This window comes from Cyrtonyx montezumae, unplaced genomic scaffold, assembly GCF_038088225.1.
Source record: "Cyrtonyx montezumae isolate F1298 unplaced genomic scaffold, pur_monq_1.0 scaffold_3, whole genome shotgun sequence".
In the NCBI taxonomy this organism is placed as follows: Eukaryota; Metazoa; Chordata; class Aves; order Galliformes; family Odontophoridae; genus Cyrtonyx; species Cyrtonyx montezumae.
This window is the reverse complement of record NW_027072034.1, coordinates 108,837,272-108,851,038: the sequence shown is the minus strand read 5'-3', so window position 1 is coordinate 108,851,038 and position 13,767 is coordinate 108,837,272. Positions and strand designations below refer to the sequence as shown.

The 13,767-nt window shown below is 49.5% G+C and overlaps 1 protein-coding gene across 1 annotated transcript; it reads right to left on the bottom strand.

Annotated features, from left to right (window-relative positions):
- Positions 1-378: 378 nt before the first annotated feature.
- Positions 379-8,676, bottom strand: ARHGDIB (Rho GDP dissociation inhibitor beta). The gene is made up of 6 exons (XM_065742774.1): positions 8,573-8,676; positions 5,173-5,361; positions 4,523-4,606; positions 3,514-3,590; positions 2,101-2,164; positions 379-1,195 (listed from the first exon to the last, which is right to left on the bottom strand). The coding sequence occupies exons 2-6, from the start codon at positions 5,348-5,350 to the stop codon at positions 996-998; spliced, it is 603 nt and encodes a 200-aa protein (XP_065598846.1). The 5' UTR covers positions 5,351-5,361; positions 8,573-8,676; the 3' UTR covers positions 379-995.
- Positions 8,677-13,767: the final 5,091 nt, after the last annotated feature.

The following is a 13,767-nucleotide window of genomic DNA, read 5'->3' as shown; positions in this document are numbered from 1 at the left end:
CTTAGCTGGGTGAAAGCTCAGGGTCTCCCCGCTGCACAGGCATCAGCTTTGGACAGACTCACCAATGCTGCTGCCAGCATGCCCTCTCACACTGCGTTGGGCATCTCAGTTGCACCCACACAGCTAGGTATCCCAACCGGTGAGAACACCCCTCCATGTAGAGGGATCCCCTGAGCTTTCCCAGGCACTGGGTCCCACAGATGCTCCCACACACTTTCCCACCCAATGGGACATGCAGCTCCTGCATCTCCTCTGGTGGATGGGGTTACCATGGAAATGTTAAACAGTTACATGGGAAATGTTAAATGTGAGAAGTCAGTGCTACATACACCTCACTCCCATACTCTGAAGTATCAGGAAAAAAGAAAAGGACACTCATGCAGAGAAGAAGAAAGAAACCATTTTTATTCTTGAGACACTGATGTCTTGTTACAGCATCTAGCTGCATCCCCCTGACTGGTTTTGCCTGCACAAGGATGGATTTCATCGGGGTAGGGCACCAGATACGGACCAGGAGACCATCGTGGGAGATAAGTAGACATTTACAATGAGTCAGGGCACATGGCAAGTGTAACTCAGAGAGGGATTTTCCAGGGACCAGTCTGCCCTGCCAGGAGACTCAAGGGGCTGGCAAGGTGATCTTGTTTCCTAGAAAAGGCACTTCCCGGGACCAGAGTTTGTACAGAAGGAGAAATGGAGGCAAGAGGAAGTACTGGGAGAAAGGGCAGGAGATGCTTCCCAATTTAATCCATTGCATGTCATGATGGGGTGATCGTGAGAATAGGCGGGTTATTTTCAGTGTATCAGAAGAAGCAGCAAAGGCCACCTGCAGGCCTGTGCATCAACCAAGGCTGGCACAGAGCCCTGGACAGGGAAGGCTGCAAGGGCTGTGGCCAGCCATGGTGGCAGGATGGAGCAGCGTGGTGGGCATGGCCCACCTGGAGACTGGTGCAGGAGGCAAGGGGATGGGAAGGGGGAAGGCAAACAGGGTGAGCTCATTCTGTCCATTCCTTCTTGATGGACAGGTTCCACTCCCAGGTGAGATGGTCATGCTTGTCATCATCCGTGAAGAAGGACTTGTTGTGGTAAGTGCCTCGAGCCAGCATCCCCTTAGGAGCTTCTTCAATAGGTGTCAGGAACTCATACTCCTCTGGCCGTGGCCCATAGCTGCCAACCATGAATGTGGCTTTGTCCACTAGGAGAAAACAATCCACATGGAATGAGAATTTCAGGACGGCAATAAAGAAGAGAAAAAGTTATCAACACAAGTACATATCATTGACAGAAAGGTAGTAGTGGTGAGAGAAAGAGATGTGGCCAACAAGGGGTACAATCAGTGAAGGAAGTGAGAAAGTAGGTTAAGATGGACAAGCAGATGGGCAAGCAATTAAGTCTGTACACTCTCACATCTATGTGCTGTTCCCACAGCAGTGGGAAGTAGGCACCCACAACATGCAGATAGAGATCTGTCTCTATCCTCTGCTACTTCCCTCTTCTGGTGAGAGAACATTACTTGCATGCTTAATGGGACGTGGAGCCTTAGTGGTAGTAGTTGCAAAAATGCAGGTGGGATGTGTGTGCAAAATGGGGTTTACCTCTGCCAAGCCCAGGCAGGGCAGCACTGTAAAAACACATGAGGCTATAGGCAAGTATGTCTCCACAGACAGTGGGAAGCTTTGCAGAGCAGCTATGAACTTTACCGAGTGCATCTGGAAAACACTTTAATGGGTGAGAAGCTCCACAAGGACTGAGCCACACTTCAAGGGCTGGTGGGGGACGTGAAGAGGAAACCTGTGGCAAACACTGTCTGAACAGCATCTCTGGGGACAGTTCTGCTGCAGCTGGTGGTATAGCTTACAGACAGCAGAGCTGGCTTGTAACGAGTTCACACAGGCACAGGAAACAGTTGCCCTGGGTGACACAAAGTGCAGACTAATGCACTCTGCCGAGAAGCCACATCTCCTGTACAGCAGCACAGGGAGGCCCTGAGGATGAAGGGAGGCTCTGTTCTGGTTCAGATCTGCAGGAACACTTATTTGAGCAGAGAGGGTTGCAAGACAAGGAGTGTGGGTGTGCAGGGCACACTGGTCTTTTACTCACCCTTCACTCCTGTTCGGTAGGTGTGCTGCACGTATTTTAGTCCTGACACAATGTCCCTGTTTACCTGCACAAAGTGACCAGAAGCAAGAGTCACCAGGAGAGCTTTGATCCTATATCTGCTATTTTTTCCTCCTTAGAGAGATGACCACCTTGGCACCTCACACAACTGCTCTCATGGGCTTGGCACAAGACACACTGTGTGGTGTCCTAATGTCACTTTCCAACAGGCACCCAGAGACCTGCAGCACCCTCTGTGTGTCTGAGGGAATCTTCTACTCTGCCCCATCCTTCTCCTGACTTTGAAGGTGACTGAGGCAGATTCCCAGAACAGACTGATAATGACAGAGAAAGTGAAGCAGAGGAAACCAGAGACAGGTGACTGGAGTCATGCTTTCAGCACAAACAGGTGGGCGAGATTCACTGAACTCTCCCAGATGTCCTCCAAACTCAACGATGAGCTGGCAAAGCTACTCAAGAGTTGGAGGGCACAGTTATGTTTGTAATCTTTCCTCTAATCTCCGATAGGTAACTGTTATGTATCTCCTGCTGCCCCTATCCAGCACACACTGCCCCTCTATAGAACTGTTCCATGGAGAAACAAGATGGAAAGATCCTTTTAATTCTTGGGGAGAATTCACATGGTGCCAGCTCCTGCCAGTCTTGGGACTAAGGGAGGGAGATAAGTAACTCATCTGCCTCCGGGCAGCTCCTGTCAACAGGGCTCAGATACAGTTGGAAATATTTCATTGCAGAAAAGAGAGGAGAGCTGGAGGTGTGTCTGAGAACAAAGCCATCTGAAGCAGCAGGTGAGCCTCAGAGACAGAGGGAAATCTTTCCTGCAGAGCTCACACATTCACATTATCCCTCCTGCTTCAGGACAACTATCTTCCTTTTTTTTTGTCCTCACTGCCAAACCCAGCTTTGTCTGCAGCAAACATTTGCAGAGGTGATTGTTTTAGTGCTGGATGCCACACTGTAGCATGACTAAGTTTCGTTCTCAGCTGGAAACAGCAGAAGTGGCTGACACAGTGCTTAACAGAAGAGTGGGGGGGTTGAAACAAGCCCATTTGGATATATCATAACTCAAGAGAATTCAGGTATCTTCTGCCAAATGCTACAGTATTAAATCTTTGCTATGCATTCATCAAGCTCAGCAATGCAAAAAGAACTACCATGTCATGAAAAGCCATCATCTCTTCTCCTTCCTTTCCATTCCCACTCTGTGTGAATTAACGACTTTCTGTTGGCTGCAAAGGCAAGCCAAACTCAGCCAAAATTTGCAAATAACCTGTTGTTCACCATCCTTGGTGGACAGAAGGCAATTTCTTCCAAGGGATGAACAGGCAGAAGTAATTCTCTGATAAGGCCAGGTCTCTTGTTGGGTACAAAGCAACCAGAATTAAAGCAACTCACTTTGAAATGGATCTTAACTCTGTATTCAACTCCTTCCTTTAATACAAAGGTCTCTTTCTTGAGTGCTTCAAGGTCACCTGTGAGAAGAGGATGCAGCCATTAGCTAGGGGTGTCACAGCGAGAACAGTCACAGGGGGCTGGGGCTGGGACTGGTGTCAGAGGTGAGCATCCCTTTGAAAGACTACACACCTGCAACATGAGTACACAGCAATTGCACGATGAGCAGATATAGGCAGAAATGCCAGCACCTGAGCAGTGCATATAAGTCAATCTCCACACCAGAGAATCATAGAATCATTAAGGTTTTAAGAGACAACTAAGATCATCTAGTCCAACCACCAGCCCATCACCATGCCCACTAACCACATTCCTCAGTGCCACATCCACATAGTTCTGTGTGGACAATGCCCAATACACACAGGTCTCAGTACACAGGGATATCTATGTGTATGCTCATAGTTAGGCACTGCGTACATCATTGATGCCCTGCTTCAGCCATGCCCAACACCAGGCCCAGGTGAGCTAAGTGTTTCTCACAGCCCCTGCCTGGCTAGTGAGGCTTCCCAGGCACTGCGTGGTTGCAGTTGAACAGGAAGCTGCTCTGTTCCTCTGGGTCTGGCTTCCTCTCTATATAGAAAAGCCCATATAAGGTGAAGCCTGGTCCTCTACCCATGCCCTCTGGAGCCGGAACTGCAGTATTGCTTGATTCTGAAGTTTCAAAACAGCCTGTTACCCAAATGCATGCATGTCCCTTGTGCACATGAGCTCTAAATGAAAGGAAGAAAGCAGAAGCTACCAGAGCGGTATAGAGAAAGAGAAAGATCCTCTGCATTTTTCTCTGTTGCATCTTCTTTTTCATACAAGTGTACCTTAAAATCAAAAACAAAGCTATTGTGCCCTCAGGACTTCTTTAAAGCCCACTAGTGTCTCAAGGACAAACTTTCTTTCAATTCAAAACATCCCAGGGCCTTTGCGTATTCCTCTGTGTGCCCAGTGAGTCTGTACCCACCTGTAAGGTCCATAGTGATCGGCCCTGGAGCAGAGTCACACACCAGGGTGAGTCTGGTGACCACCACGTTAGGAGCTGTTGGGTCTGCAGGTAGGAAAGTGAAGGGGAAGCTCTCAGCTCATGAAATTGTGTTCACGGGAGAAGGGGGACAAACACTGAAGAGATGCCACTGACTTCCCACACAGAGGATACACCTCACAAAGCACCCAGTAATACCAACCTTCTCTTAGCACAACAGGACCATGCATCTATCCCAGACACTCAACAATGATCCCTCCAGCCACTACCTCGATACCTAGACAAAATCTTTTCACCACAGGAGACGCCTCTCTTAAGATTATTGGTCACATTTCAGCACAAGCCGGTCCCCTCATGTTCATAATGCCCCTGGAGTCCTCCAAGGCCCACACACCCCACATCACAATCCCCTTTCAGACATTAGCACTCTCTGATACCTTACAACTAATGTTTAGAGCATCTTCCTTGCATCCATTCCCTGCATCTCTCTATCTGTCCATCCTCAGACCCCAGCAGAAGTCTGGTCAGTCAAATTACTTCTTCTCTGGGGCCACTTTGCCCCATATCTGTATTCAGTCATACTCATGCAATACATCTCCCCCATCCCTTCCTACCAGGGTGCTCCTGCCTACCTGCCACCACAGGTCCATCTCCCAGCAGGGACTTCTTGTATTTAGTGAGGCTCTCATCATCTTTGTCCAGTTCTTGCAGCTCCTGCAATGTTTTCTGGGGAGGAGGTTTGTAGTTCAGTTTCCCATCCAGCTCATCATCGTCCTCCTCCACATGAGGTTCTTGGGTCTTCTCAGTCATGGTCACTTAGTCTGGGTAGCAGAGAGGGGAAGTCAGTGGGACTGCTCTGTGGGTGAATAGCGTCCTAGGGGGCACGCTGTGTGTCAGTTCCCCAGGCAGCTGGGCAGACACAATGCAGTAGGATCGTCAAAGGCAAATGGCGACGGTGACTGGCAATCCCAGCACTGCTGTGCTGATATTTGGGCTTGAACACAGCTCCCTTTGCCCTCACTGCTCTCCCACAGGCACCGCACACATGCAGAACTCCAGCAGCCTTCCCTCGCGGGGAGGAGGTGTGGGAGTGGAGGCTGATACCAGAGTGATTTACAGTTGCTCTGCAGCACGACTGCTGGCAGACAACCCTGCAATTACAAGCCACTGTGCATGGCTTCTGCACTTGCCAGAGAGCTCATACAAAGAGCCACAGCCATACAGCAGGGCACAGAGATGGGAATGTAGCTGAGGACAGATGTTTCACTCACTCTCTTATTACAAGTCAACAGTCAGACACCATAAAAAGATCATACACCTGGCAGCAGTGCTCTTACATCAGCATGTTGTCTAAAGCACCCAAGGAGATGCACTCACTTTGATCTGTCTGTTGTTATTCCCAGTGTTTGCTCCAAGGATCAGCTCACCCCAGACCTGTCAGATCTCCCTCATGCTGAGGAAGGAAGGATGACAATAGCTGCATCCAGCCCTGCATACCTGCAATTCATCTCTCAGAAAACAGAGTCAGGAAGGCTCAGCCAGGATACACATTGCTGAGTGCCAGGCAGGTGGTGAGGCAGCTTGGGCAGCATCCCAGATGGGAGCCAGAGCAGGAAGGCAAAGGGCACATGATGGAAGAAGAGGAGGCAAATGCAGGCAAGAGGAAGGAGAGATGAGCTGCACTGCTACACTCATCACTCAGTGCACTTCAGCTTATCCTTATATTAACTCATTCTCTGAGGCTGTCCCTGCTAAAAATTCACTTCTTTCCTGGTTGCTTGCAATTCCCCCACTAAGCCCTTTGTTCCTCTCTACAGCTGTGGCCTTGAAGTTCCCAGTAGGGAGCTCCCAGGATAGTTTTAAATTTCAGTGAAAGAGAATGTAAATAAATATACATATATATTTATGCAGCAGTCCACAGTGAATCAGCAAGTGGAATCAGGCAGCAGTGAGTAATACACAGACCTCCCAGTGCTATCCCAGCACGGATGAGACCAGTGGAAAACATTCAAGGAGGGGCATGTTGGCAAAGGCACATTACAGAAAGGGAAGGACTGAGCAGCACAGGAATGAGTGCACTCAGCCGTGTTACAGCTCTGATACAAGACTGCTTTGTAATGGCATGTTGTGGTGAGTCAGAAACTATTGCAGGGGGAGTAGCTGCGAAGGAAATCCCAGTTCCAATGGCCTAAAAGGAAAGCATGTCCCAGAGGCTGAATGCCGTGCACTGAGCTCTTGCCCATTCCTGACTACTAGAGCATGAAGGACCTGTGTACTATGGGAAAGGCACATGATCTTGTCTCCATGATGAAAGAAACCAGAAGCTCTCCAGTAACAGCACTGCAGCTCATGTACCACCACTGTTCAGCCCTAGCACAGCCACCTAATGATGGCACCTCGTGATCCCACAGTGCCATTACATAGCAGCCACAGGAAGAGGATGTGATAAGCTGCAGCAGCCAGCACCAAGTCTTGCAGTCCACTGGGCTCCAGCTGCAGATGTGAGTCAATTCCACTCCCCAGAGCTTTCTTGTGATACTAGGCTGTCTGCCCCAACTAGAACCATGGAGCAACTGCCTCTCTGTTCCCATTCTACACAGGGGTTGTGGTTTATCACAGGAGGAGAACAAGATCTCACCAGCCCCATGCACACAAGAAGCAGAGCCAGGACTGTGTCAGCTGGTTGCTCCTCATCCCTCAGACCTCCTCTGTGCATCATTCATGCCACAGACTTCCCCTGCCAGCCCATGGAGGCAGCTCACTTGAGGCACAGATGCATTTAGGCTCTGAAAACCTGCAAAGAGTTATGCAGGTAGCCTGCTGTGCCAATGGCAAGAGCCCATGGAGTACAGCCTGGCTGGGACTGTACAATCTCCAGTTCAAGTACATCTCTGCAAGAGGTGCTGATCACACCCCACTCCACTGTTTCTCTCCAAATTGGGGGCTGACTTTCCTGCCATGTTCAAAAGGCAGAAAGGTGATCACATCTCACCTGTTCCCTCCCCCTGCCCTTACCTCACAGGCAGCAGCTCCCCAGGGCTGAGGAAGAGTCCTGGCTAGCATGGAGAGCTGGAGATGGGCACAGCTCTGGGCAATTAATCTGCTCACTCCACCTGTGGGCACTGATGCCCTCCACCAACAGGGACGTGCTGCAGAGCTGAGGCACTGGAGATTCCCAGGGTGAGCGTGTTAGCGCCCACCTGTTGGGATGCCTGGCCTCCTGTGCTAAGCACACAGCTCCATATTGCTCCCCAGGGCCTCACGCCACCAGCTGCATTAAAAATGGAAAGCATTAACCCTGTAGATGCTTTATGTGGGGAGACAAGGCTGATTTATGCCCTGCTCCACTATATTTTTCTCACTTGCCTGCAGCCCAGACCCTCAATTGTGCATTGCCTGCACCTCTGAGGTCTGGGAGCTTTCATACTGCAGAGGACAGAGGGCTGGAGACATATCAGGGACTTCCCACTATAAAGCCAAATGCAGGAGGACACCGAGGGATGGTGCTCTGCTATGCATCGCTGCCTGTACTGGGGCTGCCCGTGCATCTGCAGCATTTTGAGGCAGGAGGATGAACAGGAGGTGAATGGTAGACAACTCCTCATCTCCCCATGCCACCACATGGCACAAAGAGGGCTGTCAGAGGGACAGCGTTTTATTCATGCTCAAATTCACTCCCTTCAATGCCCCCCTCCCTTACCCTAGGGCTTATCTCCAGGAAGCAGGTTTGGCGGCGAGGAAGCAATTTCCCATCCCGGGGCAGTGACACGCAGCCCCACCGGCGGCCCACGACCCACCCCAGAAGTGCGGGGGCAGAAGGGCAGCCCATCGCCCTGCCACCGCCGGATTATCCCTGCCCCCATCCCCTCCCCATCCCAATCGCCGATCCCAACTTCCCCGTCGGATGCAGGCAGGGCTGCCCGTGTGCCAGCCAGGGCTGGGCGATGGAGCCAAACGCTGGAACAAAGACGCAAAGTTGCCCCCTCCCCACTCGCGCTACCCCCCTCCTGTTCCCACCCTGCTCGCACTCACTGCTGCGCGGCGCCTGCCTGCGGGGTCCTCCTCTGCTCTCAGCTCTCAGCTTTGCGCTTTGGCAGTTGGAGCAGGAAGGAAGTTGGGGGAAAATAAATAAATATCACTCACACTACACCAAAAAAAAAAAAAAAAAAAAAAAGAAGAAAGAGAAAGCCTTCCTCCAGCAGCCTACTCGGAGAGGAAGCCCCGAGACCGCATGCTGCAGCGCTCACTCCGCGCATCGCTCTGCTCTGCCCGACCGCCGGGCGCTGCGCTCTTCTTGCGCGGCCGTGTGCGCGGCTTTGTGTGAGCGCAGAGCCCCCGGGAGGGGTGCGGGAGGGGACCCCGAGGGGCTCCCGGCTCTTTGTGTGCCCCTGCTGCTGCACCTGGGCGCGCGGCTCTTTGTTGTTGCTTCCCCGGTTTGAAATGTGTTTCTTTTCCTGCTCGCTGTCATTGAGGTCGGTGTGAAAATCCCGGTGTATAATCGTTGTTGTACTGATTTGTAATGGTGTGAAAAATCGGGTCGAGCGTATTCGTGCGTACGTGGGGGAACAAGTGGGGGTTCGTTACAGGTGAGCCTCATTTTTCCCAGGTGATGCATGCTACCTGCTGCTCTCGATCGGCTCACCGTTCCCATCCAGCCGCGTGTGCCCCGCTCCCAGCCTTTTTCAAGCAGTCCCAAACATCAGCTGCCTCTGGAACAATAAGCTCACGTTTCCCAGGCATGCTTAAATACAAGAAGGATTTTACCTCACTTCCACTCCGAAATGTTGGCAGCTTTTATCTTCTTCCACTCACAAATTGCCTGCTTGCTTCTTCAGTCACATCAGTCCTCTGTGCACATCATCTCCAGTGCAGAATTTAAGGACAAATTAGATCATTGGTCTGCAACCAGCAAATCTGGATCTGAAATGACTGATGCACTTCTTTTAATGCATTTGCAGAAGCAAACTGATCGAAGCAAATCTACTGTCGAGATTACCTTCACTGCCCCAGATTCACATGTCTGATAGAAAACATTTATCGTACGCACATTTTTAGAGGCTGCAGATAACTGAGTAAGAGGAATTTCTTCCAGGGATGGGCAGATCTCAGAAGAGAGGTTGATTTTTCAAACCTACCTCCGCTTTAATTCAAGCTGTGGATGGCACTTTGATTCTGACCTCATGCTTTTCAAGGGGCAAATAGGGCACATGTCCAACTGGCATTTGATTCCCACTGAGCCAGGGCTGTGGCCTCAGAACCATTTTAAGCCTCCATTAATTTGTTCCCAACCAAGAGAAACTGTTTTATGCTTTGCTGACCTTTCCCATTCCTAGGCTCACCCTCCTCATGGGACAGTACAGCAGAACTGAGCAGAACACTGGTACAGGCCGCCCACAGATGCTGTGGATGTCCCATCTTTGGAGGTTCAAGGCCAGGTTGGATGGGGCCCTGGGCAGCCTGAGCTGGTGGGTGGCAGCCCTGCCCACGGCACAGGATTGGAGCTGGGTGGGCTTTGAGGTTCCTTCCAACCCAAACTATTCTATGATTCCATGCATATAGCACTGTGCTCAGTTTAAGACATACCTGCCAAAACCAGGCAAGCAACACATAAGTATCTATCAGTGAGCTTTAAACCCAGATCAGTTCCCCAGCATTGTGCTGGAAAAGAGAAAGGGCTGTATGGAAGTGGAGACTGGGAGAGCACAGAGCAAGTGCTGTTCAAGTTGTGGTGGCTCAAACTGGTGGCGTTAGCAGTTACCACTAGACAGCATTTGGAAAGCTGGAAGTGCTAAATATGGTCTCATTTTGCAGACTATGCCTCTTGTAGATCAGCCTTTTGTCTCGGTTCCTGCGGTGCCTAGACTCAGTGTCCAATTTCAGTCTAATTACCAGTTTGCATTGGAGGTAAGAACACCCTTGCTGGGAAAGTGTGTGGGTTGAGGTTACCATTTGGTTACATCCTGATCTGAGGTTTCCTTGGGTTTGGTGGCCGTGTGGAGAGACCAGTGCTATACGTGCACTATTTCTAAATGTGTGTGAGCATAAATCGAGACCAGTACATCCACAAACATGTGCACAGGTGCATAGGGATGTACACCTGAATGTATATACTCAACCTATATCAGCATGACTGCCCAGAACATAGGAGAAATAGGTTCTATCCCTAGATTAGAAATTAGCCAGCATGTAATCATGGATAAATGTCATTGCTCTGTGCTTCATCTTCCTGTTGGTAAGAGGGGTGAGAAGGAACTGCAGACATTGGATACGCACCATGGTGAGCAGATGGGAGCTTAGAAAGCAGGCAGCATCCTCCAGGTTGGCATATCCAGCATCCTGCTGGGGAACCACGTCACTGATCTGCTGGAAAAAACACAGGTTTTTAACTATGTTGCAGCAGAATATCACTGAAAGCAAATCCCTATTACCAAGTATTTGATTTCTGACCATCTGACGCCATGCAGTGAAGACCATCTCTTGGCAGACTTTGTCCAATCCCAGCCACCTCTTGGTCTGTGACAGAAGGAGGTAAGGACAATGCCTAGACTGTACTTGCTTGACTGCAAAAAAAAAAAAAAAAAAAAAAAAAGGGAATATTTTGAATGTGACTTTAGTTGGAAAATAATATCTTAAGTTATTAAATAAAATAAAATATTATTAGTGGGTCTTATTCACTTGATCTCCACTGACCACAGTTGGTCATAGAAATGGTTGACCATATTAATTCATGTGACCCATCATTAGAGCCCAAACTTACAGAATTATAGAATCAAAGAATCACAGAATGGCTTGGGTTGCAAGGGTCCACAACTGTATATCCTTCACCTATACAGACTTCACTCCCAATAGTCAAATGCTTTCTGCAGCAGCTTATTGGATCTAATCTATCTTGAGATATATTGAAAATGTTTAGAAAAATTAGGCATGGCATTATTCTTCTCTTTGTGTTCAGATTACCACCACCAGCTGTCAAGCACTTCTGTGGTGGCATCTTTTTCAGGTGGTGTTCCATTGCTGCTAAATATCATCTACACAATCCACACAAGAAGTGACTGAATTTGAAGAACTTAACTGTTTTATGGCCTTTAGAAGTGATTAATTGAGAAAAACATCACCTGTTATAATCTAGTACTTTCACTCCCTCTTTATCCATAAAACTTTTAAATTTTGACCTGAAATTTCCTAGGCTGGAAGCATCAGGGACAGGAATACAGAGTTCAGTTTGGTGAGGCACTGGAACAGGCAGCCCAGCGAGGTGGTGGAATCACCATCCTTGGAGGTGTTCAAGAAAAGATGCAGATGTTGCATTGAGTGATATAGTTTAGTGGTATGGTGGTGAAGGGCTGATGATTGGACTAGATAATCATAGTGATCTTTCCAGCCTTAACAATTTTATGATTCTATGGGCAAGGAATCCATTTTTGTATTTTTGAGAGGCTCTGTAGTGCAGTATCTTTTCCCATCACTTTTCTTAAGTATTTTGCTTCAGAGCTATTCATTTACATTTGCAATGAACTCCACGCACAGAGCTGCTCGCTTACATTGCTCCCTAATGAACAACGCTGCCGAATCCTGTCCCTGTCCTGAGCTTTGCCTCCCCCTCAATCTTTTTTACCATTTCCAGCAAGACTATGAGCAATCCACCAAGCAGAGAACCTTGTGCTGCAGCAAACTAATGTCAATGAGTGCTGCAAAAGCAGCATATTTTTGTGCCAGGGGTGTCCCCAGGCTGGGTGTCCCCACACCAGGTGTCCCTGTGCTGCACGGAGGCCCTTCCTCCTCCTGAGATCACAGGGTAAGCCTCCAGAGCACCCTGTGGGCTGTCAGCTGGCCAAGAAGCTGACTTCACAACATGTGCTCCATTTCTCCAGCTCCTGCAGAAGAGACTTCCTTGAAAGATGGAGAGGAGATTGGAGATGTAATGCTTGCCTAAGTAGCTTTCAGGACAGATAATGTGCTAATCTCATAACCCCTATTTCTAGCCTGAAGGCGCGCAAAGACTTCACATGTTGTTCCTGCGTGCCTCACTGGCCATAGGGGAGAACAGCAGGGCGGGAAGAGGGACAGGGTTTGGCTGGAGCTGAGGGAGCAAAGGCAGGCAAAGCATGGAGGAAATCCAGAGGCCATCTGAGACAGGCTGAGGATGGTCCCTTCAGCCAGTTAAGGAGAGGGCAGCTAAAGTGGAAGGGGTCAAGGGGAGAGAGGAAGGATGATAATGGTTGTGGGAAGATCCCTTCCACAAGGACCGCAGTCCCTTTTCTGAATGCCTGCATGGAGAAGAGCAGCCCCCACCCTGTGTCCCTCAGCAGCTGCCAGGTAGGAATCAGCCACCAGCAGGGCCAGTGCCCACTGGACTGAGATAGATTATTTGGGGGCTTCTCAGGAGTGGTTACGTAAGGTCAGATCTCTGTATGTGTAATCAAATTGCAGCCCTAAGCTGATCCCTAGGCAGAGTGTTAGGGAGGTATTTATTCAAGCATGCCTCGTGTGCTGCGGCTTCCCTCCGACACAGCTAAGGCTGAAACCGGGACTAAATTAGGAAAGCTGTGGCATCCTCTCCTTCCCCGCTGGCTTTAGCAAATCTCCTTGCCAGCTGCACCCTGCCTTGCCCATGATGAACATTCATCTCAGCAGGGAGCTTGACTCGGTGCTGAAATTCGCAGCTCGGAGTGAGGCTGTGCCTAGGCACAACCGAGTAATCATGGATAAATGTCACTGCTGTACCCAGGCTCCCGCTGACTCTCGGGTGCTGCGCGTGCCTTGGTGTTCAGCACAGCACTGCTCCGGGCACTGCAGCAACAGTTCTGCTTTATTGCACTTGTGCTGTTCCCACTGCGGATCCCAAAGCTGTACCTTTGCCAGCCCCTACGGTGGTTTTGTGCTGGTTCTCATGGAAAGCACTGGGGTGAGAACTGCCCTCTTCCCTCTCCTACTTTTTTTGTAGACTTCAGGATATAAAAGAGAAAAACAAATGTGGCGCTCAACAAAGTAGGTAACAGCTATTTAAATTCTCAGTAGCTGCCATCCAATAACATATATGCACAGAAGCTTAACAACATTTGCATGCAATTAGAATTCTCCCAGAGCTAACAGAATCATAAGCGAGGATAATCAATAGGGAGCTTGAGAGGGTCCCGGTCAGAAGTATATCTTGCTAAGGAAAAACATGGCAAGAAAATGTCATCTTCATCATCTTCCTTGTCATCACCTGCAGCACCCCTGCTCCT